The 12,165-nt window shown below is 39.6% G+C and overlaps 1 protein-coding gene across 19 annotated transcripts in view; it reads right to left on the bottom strand.

The window, feature by feature from the left end:
• BANK1 (B cell scaffold protein with ankyrin repeats 1) overlaps positions 1–12,165 on the bottom strand; it is a 313,259-nt gene that overhangs the window by 19,150 nt on the left and 281,944 nt on the right. For all 19 annotated transcript variants that reach the window (XM_070614152.1, XM_070614164.1, XM_070614161.1 and 16 more), the window contains one exon: positions 2,577–2,755. In XM_070614152.1, the coding sequence (XP_070470253.1) occupies positions 2,577–2,755 (179 nt within the window). The remainder of the gene's footprint in view (positions 1–2,576; positions 2,756–12,165) is intronic.

Genomic DNA, 12,165 nt, shown 5'->3' on the forward strand with positions numbered 1-12,165 from the left:
TGATCCAGTTACCCCACTGCTGGGTGTTTATCCAAAGAACTTGAAAACACAAAGGCATAAAGATACTTGCACCCCTATGTTCATTGCAGCATCATTCACAATAGCCAAGATTTGGAAGCAACCTAGGTGCCCATCAAGGGACAAATGGATAAAGAAGATGTGGTATTTACACACGATGGACTACTACTCAGCCATAAGAAATGACGGAATCTGGCCATTTCTGACAACATGGATGGTCTTTGAGGGTATTATGCTGAGTGAAATTAGTCAGAGGGAGAAAGTTAAATACCATATGATCTCACTCATAAGTAGAAGATAAAAACAACAACAAACAAACACATAGCGTTGGAGATTGGATTGGTGGTTACCATAGGCTAAATGGGGAGGGCAAAAGGGGTGATTAGGCTCACATGTGAGGGGATGGACTATGATTAGTTTTTGGGTGGTGAACATGATGTAATCTACACAGAATTCGAAATATATTATGATGTACATCCGAAAGTTATATAATGTTATAATCCAATGTTACTGCAATTAAAAAAAAAAAGTGCACTGCTCTGAGTAGAGTGATGAAATCTGGCACCATACTGCCTGGGACGTGAATCATCTCTTTGTCCAGGGGATCCACACTGTACACACCACCCGCCCCAGCCACTAGCAGCATCTTGGTTATCAGATCCACTGTGGGGCATCAAAGTGCTTGTGTACAAGTAGCCCTCATTCTACTTAATAATGGCCCCAAAGCGCAAGAGTAGTGATGCTGGCAATTTGTACACGCCAAAAAGAAGCCACTGAGTGCTTCCTTTAAAGGAAATGTTGAAAGTTCTGGCCTTGGTAAGAAAAGAAAAAAAATCATATGCGGAGGTGCTAAGATCTACAGTAATTTCATTATAGTCTATTGCTGGAATTGTTCTATTTTATTATTATTATTGTTATTAATCTCTTACTGTGCCTAATTTATAAATTAAACTTTATCATAGATATGTGTGCATAGGAAAAAAACACAGCATATATGGGGTTCCTACTATCTGAGGTTTCAGGCCTCCCCTGGGGTCTTGGAATATATCCCCCCGAGGATAAGGGGGCACTGCTGTAGTGAGCATGGTCCACCTTAATTTCTTTCTAAAACAATATTGAATATAAATATACAAACAAAATAGAAACAACCAAGAATTTAATAAAACAAGTAGCGAAATCATTTCCAAGAAGACATTTTGTTTGGCTTTCTCTAACTTGTAAGCTTTATTAGTGAAGGGTCTAAGGAGGATGAAGGACAATAGATTTATTTCAACAAAGCTTATCTAATCCAGCGGTCCTAGCAAAGGGGTTTGCAGGTCTGCGCTTGAGCACGTGTTGCCTGTTTGGGGGTAGGAGGGAGGTCTCATGGAGATGCCTCGGCACACGGTGAGGAGCAGCGCTGTAATTCCGGCCAGGAGCGACCAGCGGGCGCAGGGCTCCACGGTCGGCACGGTGCGCGTTTGTTTGGCAAAATGGCCGTCCTGGCTGCACAAGGCCCGATCCGAGCAGGTGCCGCCGTCGGCCCACAGCCAGAGCTGCCCTGGAGATGGGCCCTTTCTGACCGGAGGGACCTTAGATGTGCTGGGGGCGCCCCTGGCCTCAACTGTCTCCTGCCTATATGCCACATTCTTTGAAATTTCACCACTGGGACTAATTTTTCTGTCATTGAAAAATGATTTCCTAAGCATTGTTTTTAAATAAAAATGATCTCTTGGGAATGGTGGCACATTAAGCTATTAATGATTATTTATACTTTGGTCTAAACTAGCTAATTAAATGTGTTTAATCAAACAGCTGCCCGAGAACTGGTTTCTAAGGCACTGGGGCTTTCCATGATGATAAGAAAAACACTGCAGGCGCATCTGGGGAGAGGGAAGGCCTGTGGGACGAATAGAGGACGGTCCTGACCCGTCACTCAGGAATGTCGCGGGGTGTTTATGGTTTATTTTGTTTTCAGTCTCATCTCAGAACCACCTCCTCTAATTCGCTCTCAGGATGTAGATTGTATTTATAGAAGACAAGCTCATCTGAAGTTAATACTCTCGGCATCATTTCTCTGCAAATCCTGACTGACACATATATAGGGTTTTTTCCCCCCCAAAAGTTGAGGAGAAGAGGAGATAAAATTCATTACATTTCGTTTAGGACTGTTGCCTGATATGATTTCATCCGTTTTCTCGTCCCTTTAAGTCTGGTCCACATAGGACACTCTTCAGGAGGCTGGGCACAGCTTAAGTGTAAAGAAGCGTCACCCTCATTTCAGCAGGAAGACGCACACAACGTTCCCTGTTCTGAGGACAGCCATGCAGCTGCCTGGGTGTTAGCGCTGATACCCGCGTCCCAGCATCGGTCCACCAAACGTTTGTAAACATAAAGTCTGGATAGTTTCAAACTTCTAATTGGTAGTTTGAAAACATCTTTTTTTTTCCCCCATTCCTGTGGGTAGTGAAAAACAAAAGAACAATAATCTGTATTTCTTGTGAAGACTAAACATTTACAAGGAGGCTAGGATCGCTGCAGGTGAGGGAATGTTCCAGAAGGGATGGGGTCAGTATTACCTGCTGAATCATCTCCAGGCCAGTCTTTCCCACCTGCCACTGTTTAAATTTCTCCAGGGCTTCGTCCACAGACAGTGTCCCGTTCTTGACCTGCTCCTGCAGGAGGATGAGCTCTTCCTGCCCGGCAGGCAGGCAGCCTCTTGCTGTGGACAAGGCTTGACTCTCCACCCGGGCTCTGTCTACAACACCAGGGAAGGGTGTTTTAACAAGTCAATAGACAACAACTGGCAAAAAAAGCACTCTAAAAAATAAGCAGTTTGCGTTTCTTGATCTAATCAGTCTATGCACTCTTGCAGAATAAATCAGTATAAATTTTTTTTTTTTTGAGGAAGATTAGCCCTGAGCTAGCATCTGCTGCCAATCCTCCTCTTTTTGCTGAGGAAGACTGGCCCTGAGCTAAGATCCATGCCCATCTTCCTCTACTTTATATGTGGGATGCCACCAAAGCATGGCTTGACAAGTGGTGCCGTGTGCGCACCTGGGATCCCAACTGGTGAACCCCGGGCTGCCAAAGTAGAACGTGTGAATTTAACCACTGCACCATCGGGCTAGCCCCCAGTACAAATTTTTTTTTTACCAGGTTTCTTTCTAAGGATTGTAGTGCCTGGCACCTAGTGTTACAGGTAAAGAGAATGTGTGTCATCACTGACAAACACACAGGGACAAGGAGAGAAAGAACAATAGCAAAGATTCTGCCCTGCACTCCTTGTGGGAAGTGCCAATTTCATGATCTTGTTGTGAGGATTACTTTTAATCATGTGAACAAAATACTTAGCATAGTGCCTGACACATAGAAAGGTAAATAAATATTAACATTATTATTAATAATAAATATTTTTGTGGAATAAACATAATCTCTCTAGTTTTGGGAAGAGATCTGAACCAACATCCAACTGTCACAGAAGTTTAGGATCATTTAAAAATTTATTCCTGAAAGATTTAAAACAAATAATTCCTGGTCATTTTGTAGTGAACTGCTTCCTTTTCAAAAAAGTTGATTTTGGAGCATGCCGAGTATAAGTTGGTCCACACAATAAGAACGTTAGATGGTCCGGCTTCCCACGTGAGGCTGCTAATGCCACACCAGAGACTGGCCTGAGGCACGATGGCAGCAAATTGCAGACCGAGGTGAATTCAGCATTTTATTTGTCCCATGTGGTGTTTAAGGACATAAGTGAACCTGCATGGCTTCAGGGATGCCATGTGCTCTCCAGGCTACCCCAATCCCTGTCACTCCCTACAGTCATTGGATGACATTACACTTGTGCTACTTGCCTGGAGGCAGAACTCATTGGAGTTTGTACTTTCTCATTTATATATTTCCATTAAGTCCAACACACTGAATGAATTATCTCAGGAGGGATCGGGTCACTCAGCGGCAGCGCATGTCTTATGCACCATCAAATCTACGTATGCCTATAGATGGGCCAGCCCGGTGGCTAAGTGGTTAAGTTTGTGCACTCTGCTTTGGCAGCCCGGTGTTCGGGTTCAGATCCTGGGTGTGAACCTACACACGGCTCATGAAGCCATGCTGTGGTGGTGTCCCAAATACAGACTAGAGGAGGGTTGGCACAGATGTTAGCTCAGGGACAATCTTCCTCACCAAAAAACTCCCCCAAAACAAAACCCACAAATATGCTCCTAATGTCTAGAAGGAGAGAATTGTGGTTGGGCCCCACTGTGTACTAGTGAGCTGTCCGTGAGCCTGGAGAAATCGCTCACTACAGGGAGCCCTTCTTCCAGAAAGAAGCAGATCAACTAGTCTGTATCTAGACCAGACTGACAAGGAGTTGGGAACAGGGAGGGCATTCAAAGTCTAGAATAACAAGGATTTGTTGATGGTGATAGGATTGGTTTGTCTGGAAAAGCGAAGTGTCAAGCACTTGCTAGCAGGTTTGATGTGTCTGAAGGGGACTTGAGCCCCGGGCTGTCTCGGCGTGATCTCTCCTGTCCCTCTCAGTGTTGAGAGGGACGCCAGCAGTGAACCTTGGAACAGGGACACAGAAGGGGTCCTTTCTGACAAGTGCATGAAGCTGCCCCATGGCCAATCGTCCTGATTCCCACTGGACTCTCTTGGCTTGCCTTTTCTCTTCAGAAGTCCTGCTCTTCCAGAACTAACAAGATGCCAACAGATTCTATATCTCAATCTTTTCCTTCAGGGATGACGGAGCATGAGATCCCAGGGGAATCGGAGAAGACAAGGCAGCCAAAGGTGTCCTGGGTCAGCAGCCCACAGCACAGGTCACAAATGAGATCTTGCTTCCTGCACCACCTGCTTCTCATCGGACTCCACACTCCGACTCAGCTCCCGGGGTGCATCTGCAGCAGGGTTCCCTGCGCCCTTCCTGCAGCTGGGAGGTGCAGCGTCTCCCCTGGAACGCGCGGTCATTACGTGCGCCCCCTGCTGTCCTCCCCTGGCCTAGGTGTGACTCCATTTTTATCTCAAGTGACCCATGCAGCTGGATTTTCTGCTTTTGTGGAAGTTATGTCAAGGAAAGTCTGCCCAGAGAACTGTACCAGCTTCCATTTTGCTCTATGTACAGGTTCAGCTGAATTAAAAAAATACTGAACTTTTCAATAATATTCATTTCAGTTACCCCTTCATATTTCAAATACTAGCTACTAAAACAGAATTAAGCTGACTCTGCTGGGGAGGGTGGCGTTCGGTCCTGCGTGCTTGTGCAGAGACAAGAAGAGCAAGCGGAGCGGCAGCATCTCCGGCAGATCGAGTCCTGGAACTGAGTCGTCCACAGCCAGACTGATTTTACAGAGAACAGTTTGCATCATTCAAGAGAAAAAGCACAAAAACTCTAATAATTTATCATCTAAACCTTTCTTTCACTGCTCGTGATTCCCATGTGACTGTAATGTGAAGTCCTATAGCTTTAAACGCTGCACAAAGTAACAGACTTTAATAACACATACGGCAAGCGGTGCTGTCTTCATCCTTTTATTTTCCTAAATAATTGCCTGATTTCAGCTCTTTTTTATTTATTTATCTTCTTTATGAATTTAGATGCATTCTTCCAGACTGTCGTCTCTCTCTCCAAAGGAAAAAAACATACTTTCAGATTGATTTTCTTAAATCTATAAATTATTTTAGGAAGAACTTAGACTATTTAGTCTACCCATGCAGGAAAATGGTGTGCCTCTCTTCTCTGATGGGAACTTTTGGTGTTTTCAATGTACGTGAATAAGTTCTTTCTTTTATATGATGTCTCCAAACTAGTATTGTTGGCACATAAAAAAGCAAATCATTTCCAAATTATATTCAACTGTTTTAAATAATTTTTGACTCTTATAATTGATTCTCTCAGGCTTTCTAGGCAAGTATATATATTATCTAAAAATAGTGAAAAAGAATCGTCTTCTCAATAGTTATCCTTTTTATTTTAGATTCATATGGTATTCCAGGTGCTAGAATTTTCCAGAATAATGGTAAGTACCAATGTTGATAAGAAGCATCCTTATCTTGTTCCTAGACCGAAGGAGAATAGCTCTGATCTTGAACTAGTAAGATATTCTTGATAATGTTGAGAAATTACCCTCTTTCTTATTTTGTTAGATTTTAAAAAATAATGAATAGTTGAATAATAATGGTTTATGTCTTTTTCCTCATTAATTGAGATTATCATGTATTTTTTCTTAATGAATTAACTAGCTCATTACATTAATATTTCTACTCCATGGGATGGTTTATATAATATAAAAAAATCTTTTATGTGAGTTTGAAATACCTCAGCAGTGAAACTTGTCCCTGGTTATCTTTTGAGTTAAAATTTATGCAAATATTTCTTAGTTATTAGTCTAGTACAATTTTTAAGTTCCTTTTATCATCTAAGTTTTTTTATAAGTTGAGTTTAGTTTTTTAATAGACTTCATTTTTTAGATGTTTTAGGTTCGTAGTAAAAATGAGCAGATGGTACAGACATTTCCCATAAACCCCTTCCCCCACACGAGTAGCCTCCTCCATTGTCAGCATCCCCCACCAGAGTGGTACATTTGCTCCAACTGATGAACTTACACTGACACGTCATTATACCTGGACAGAATTTTGTTAATTAGTATTTCTATTTAGAAAGTCATATATTTTTATATACAAGAAAAGGAAACAATTCCTCTGATTCTGTATACTGCTATCTTCTCATGACTGATTTTCTTATTGGTGTTCTGTCCAGATTTGCCACTTTACTCTTTTTAAAAATAAAATTAGATTTAGTCAACATTCCTTGTGTTTTCACATCTTTGAATTCTTTAAATTCTACATTTAATTTTCACCTTTTCTTAGATCTATTTCCCTGGCTCTTGTTCCATTTTTCTACTCGAGTGTCTAGTTCCTTTGTTTTCCTTGTCTTGTTTCATAACTGAAGCTGTAAGGTTCTGATGTTGCGTCTGTTTATAGAGACGGTTTCTAGGGCTGTTTTCTAAGCAGTCAATTGTGTTTTAATATTCTCTTTGCCTTCAGAGTTTTTCAGAATTTTCTTTGTTGTTCTAATTGTTACAATTTCTGTTAATTCTTTAAATATTGTATTGAGATCAGAAAGTGGGTTGAATAGGTGATATTTTATTGAGATTTGTTTTAGTAGGCTAGCATGCTATTATATTACCACTTATGGAATCTTGAAAAGTATATACTCTATCAAGTACAAACTTACATTATCCTCATTTTTCTATATACTCCTTTTAATTTTTTGTATTTTTACTACTTTATAAGTCAAAAATTCAAAGTATTTATAACCTATCACTACTATTGTGCTTTTGTCAGATTCTTTTATTTTATCACATTAAATATTTGAGTGCTCTAATATTTGCCACATAAAAGTACAGAAACGATGTGCTTTTATTTGGATTTTAGAATTTAAAGAAATAAAATGATTTTCTTTGTCTAATACTTTTGCCTTGAATTCTATTTTTTCTAAAATTAAGGTTGAAACACCTTCTTTATTTCTGTTTCTCTAAGCAATCACTATTCACATTATTCACTATTTTCAACTTTTCTTTAGTATTTTTTTGCAATATATCTTTTTAAAGCAAAATATAGTTTGATTCTGTCTTTTATCTAAATTTGAGCCTGTGTCATTTGTAAAAGAGAATGTATAACATGGCATTTGAAACCAGGCAGGCATGGGGACAAATCTCAGTTCTGTCCTCCTCCCACCTTTGTAAACTTCAGTTTCTTTGGCTAGAAAATGAAGATAAATATTGCCTTTCTTAGAGGGTTGTTGCAAGGATTAAAGGAGCTAAGGTGTGTAATATGCTCTGTTGTGTCCAGGCTTGTGCAAAAGCCCACAAAGTCGTAGAGACCTGTTGCTGTGAGGACGGCCTGGAAGGACAGAAGAAGGAGATTATAAACATGGGCTTCAAAGTAAAACAGAACTGAATTCGAATTTCACTTCTACCGCTTGTTAGTTCTGTGACCTTGGTGGCAGGTAACCAATCCACCTTAAAAAGGATAATACTATCTACCTCATAATGTAGCTGTGAGGACTTCATGAGCTAGCGTATGTAAATGCTCAACACAGTGCCATTCGTCCTCAATGATGGTTACTACTTTGTGGATGTGTAACTGACACATGTATTGTCATAAGTGCTGTCCTTATACAAAATCTTTTTTGCTATACTTTTTTTTCTTTTTGACTTTACTTTTAGTTTCTGACTTTTGTCATACAGACTATGTATATTATTATATTTATTATATAAATATTAAGTGATTTTGGAAAGTACAAATTTTGTTTATTTTTAAATAATGGTTACTTTTTAAATTTCAGAGATTTTTTTTACCATATATATGTATATATATATATTTTTTTCCTTTGAGGAAGGTTAGCCCTGAGCTAACATCCACTGCTAATCCTCCTCTTTTTTTTTTGCTGAGGAAGAGTGGCCTGAGCTAAAATCTGTGCCTATCTTCCCTTATTTTGTATGTGGGACGCCTGCCACAGCATGGCTTCATAAGCAGTGCTAGGTCTGCGCTTGCGATCCGAACCTGTGAACCCTGGGCCACAGAAGTGGAGTGTGTGAACTTAACCACTGGGCCACAGGGCCAGCCTCTGCCTTCTGTTTTTTGATAGTAAATTCATGAATGAAAGGGTATGATTTTATTTTTTCATTTTCTTCTAGTTCCTAAACATTTTTATATTATTTGAGCATTGGACCCAGATTATTGCAATAAAATTATGATTTGTTACAGTATGTATTTTAATCATCTATATTTTACCTTAATGTTTTATAAATACATTTACAACTATTTAAATTTAATTCCATTTTTTATTGAGTTCATTATTCACTATAAATTCTTTAATACCATAACCTCTTCTTGAGCTTTTTATTTTACTTAATCTTTCATTTTCCTAGAATATAGTTTGGGTAGCACTTTCATGATGACATAGAAATGTTATCTTTTTTAAAACCTTGGATATCCTAAAGCTCTATTTGTTTTCTTCTTACATGTACAAAATACCAGACTAAATATAAACTTTTTAAGTTGAAATATTTTCCCAATAAACTGTGTAGTCAATATCTCAAATTCTTGTTACACAGATTCTCTAATCTTAAAAGCTGATTTTGACTTTTAATAGAAAATCTAAGTTAAAATATTTCCTCAATACTGTAGGATTGTTTCTCCATCTTTATAATTACGAGGATTGGCCAGGAACTTTCATATTATGTGGGTATATTTCCTTGTTTTCCTGGATCATGGTGAGCCCACACAGTCTGCATATTCCATCCCCCACTCTCTGTTCTCCAAAGCTTTGTTTAGCTATGGCATTGATTGTATTTTCTGTCCTAGTTTGAAAACACCTATTATACATGAGTTGCACCTCTGTTCTCCGTATCTTCTGATTGTTTTCGGTCTTTCCACATATTTGGAACAGACGCTTCTCCAATCATGTTCTCAGCTTCAATAACTGATTTTATCTACTGTCAGTCCTTTTTCTTGTGACCAATGTGGCTTTGAATTTGCTATTGAAATTTTAGCTTCCAAGTTTATTTTATTTTTTCTCTTGATCTCTTTTCTTCATGTCACATGTTTCACCTCATCCTGTCATCTCCCCTAAAATGTCATTCACCTGTTTTGCGCTCGTCTCAGCCTGACTTTGACCCCTTACTTTCTGCTGCTGTCTCTTCTCTATGTTTTCAACTTGTTTATGAGTTCACAATTTTCTGAAATTTTCTTTTCTGGCTCCTGTGTATTGTTGACAGGTGTCTAGTGCTGAACTGGAAAGGTGAGCAGGTTAGCTTAAATTTAACAAATGAAAATTCAGAATAAATAACACTTCTGTACAGTTATAGCCTTATAATATTTTCCAAAAAGTTAGAATATTTGTAAAAATCTTTAGATTTTAACAATTACAAATTGCTAGTTGAAATGTTCTTATTTTGTGTGTGTTGTGTGTGTGTATGTATGTGTATGTGTATTTCCCACTATCTCCATGTTTTTCCCTTGGTGCTTTTGAGGAAGATGCGTGACAACCTTACTCATTAAATAAATCATTTACAGAAGTGAAATTATCCTGAATCTTCATGATGAAATTCTCCTTCCTTTCCTTTGGAGTGGACTTGGAAGTTCTCATATTATTTATTTGTTCTTTTTTTTCAGTCCTTCTTGAAAGAGAACATGTCTATAGACTCCTGTTCACCAAGAGATTTGGCATTTATTTCTCCTTTCCTCATGTTCACGTCAAATTTTGTTCCCTGCTCTTGGACTGCAGAGGACTTTGAAAGGCCGTGTTCACGACTCCAGACCCCAGGGTAGCAGGTTGTGTCTAGTGTGGCTTTGTCACTTGTGGGTGGAACATGGTTCATTGGTACCAGGTGCTGACAGGTCAGCAAGCACTAAGTCCCAGCATAAATTACAACAGAATTCTTCTTGACCATCTCTTCCCTCCGTTACAGAGCTTTCCTTGAGGGTCTCAGGATGCAAAGTGTACATCAAACCCCTCCCCCTCACTTTCCACTGGGAGCACTGCTGTCTGCAGGTTTAAGGAAAGACCAGATCTGGAGTGGGGAGCACCTTTAAAAATGAGCATTCGTGTAGTGGAGTAGAGCTGGGGGTCAGTGGATGGTCTACGATTTTATTTGTTTCAGTCTCCTTTTTTCAATCTTAGAATTAATGGGAATTAGTTCCAGATTCTAGCATTAGCTATTTTAATGTTATCACTATTATTAAGAATTCCATTTTCTGATATGTTGCCTTCACAAGTATTTCTGAGAGGCCGCACTGTGGACTGTTGACACATCACCATTTTACACACGAACTCAGCTATTACACAAGCTTTTCTAGCTATGATTTTAACCAAAAAACTTTCATGAGCAACATGACAAATGGAAATATAAGTTATACTGAAAAAGAGAACTGAGGACATTATTCTTTCATGGACTACAAATGACCACATTTTGATAATTTTCCCTCTTTTCTTCTTAATATATCCAGTACTGGCAAAAACAGCCAAATGAAAATAGCTCGGAGGCCAGCATTCGCTTTTCTCTACGTAAGAGCAATACCATCCACATTTCTCCAGGTCTCTACTTATAGGAAATGTTATTATTTAACATTTATCAAACCGCTGCAGCACTGGGCACTTGGAGAACACAGACAAGATACAAACAATTCTTATGCTCATCTATGGTTGGGAGTCGCTGGTGGAGGCAGCGGTTAGCATGGAAGTGCTCGTCCCAGCTCCCTCCTAACCCCACCCTTCAAAGACATGGTTTGCCTTCTAAGAGTGACAGCAATAAGGCATCCTTGATGAGACATTATTTCATCGTGGCCGAGGAGGCCTGCGACCACGGCAGCCGTTTGTGAGAACACTGACCCCGTCAGTTGCCTGTCTCATGTCCCAGGTGAGTCTATGTTAATCAAATGGGCAGGGTTCTGTGAGAACAGAAAAGGCACCCCGCACTGTCCCAGAGAAAGATGTAACAGGTCTGGGAGACGTGAGCGATCTGGACCCTAGGCTATTTTAGTAGACGATTTTGTGAGGCAGGGAAAATCCACCAGATATTTTCATGTCCTTGAAGAAGCAGTTATTCCAATCCTCCAGTGCCCTTTGACTTGATCCTGTTCACCTAGCAGTCTTATCATTACTAATTATTTTTTATAGAAACTTTATTATCTGGCAAGGGCCTAATGAATGCGAACCTTCTCATCACTGGGAAGGAATCTTCCTCTCGTATTGATTTAATATATTGGAATTGGGGGTTGTAAATTAGTCCTCTGTGGGCTTGGTTAACAAGACTCAGCCTTCAAAACTCTGATTAACTCCAAACCCACTGACAAAATTTGGTTCTCTGGCCTGCAACATTGAAGGACACATCCTTGACTGCCCTGTGAGGCTCGATTTGGGGAAGGGAGTGAAGGCGTGGTGGCAGCATGTTCTGACAGCACTCTGGAATTTTCTAATTTCAAAAATAACTTGGGAAAATTGATTTTAAAACTGTATTTTGATGGAAAATTTTATTTGTGATCCAAAGTCCTCAGTTTTCCTTATATTTTTTCAAGATGTGAAAATTGAGTTAAAGAAATCTGTTGGGTTTCCATCGAAATGACGCCAATTAATTTTTTTCCTGTTCCTCAGGACAATTTCTT

Source organism: Equus przewalskii, chromosome 3, assembly GCF_037783145.1.
Source record: "Equus przewalskii isolate Varuska chromosome 3, EquPr2, whole genome shotgun sequence".
NCBI lineage: Eukaryota > Metazoa > Chordata > Mammalia > Perissodactyla > Equidae > Equus > Equus przewalskii.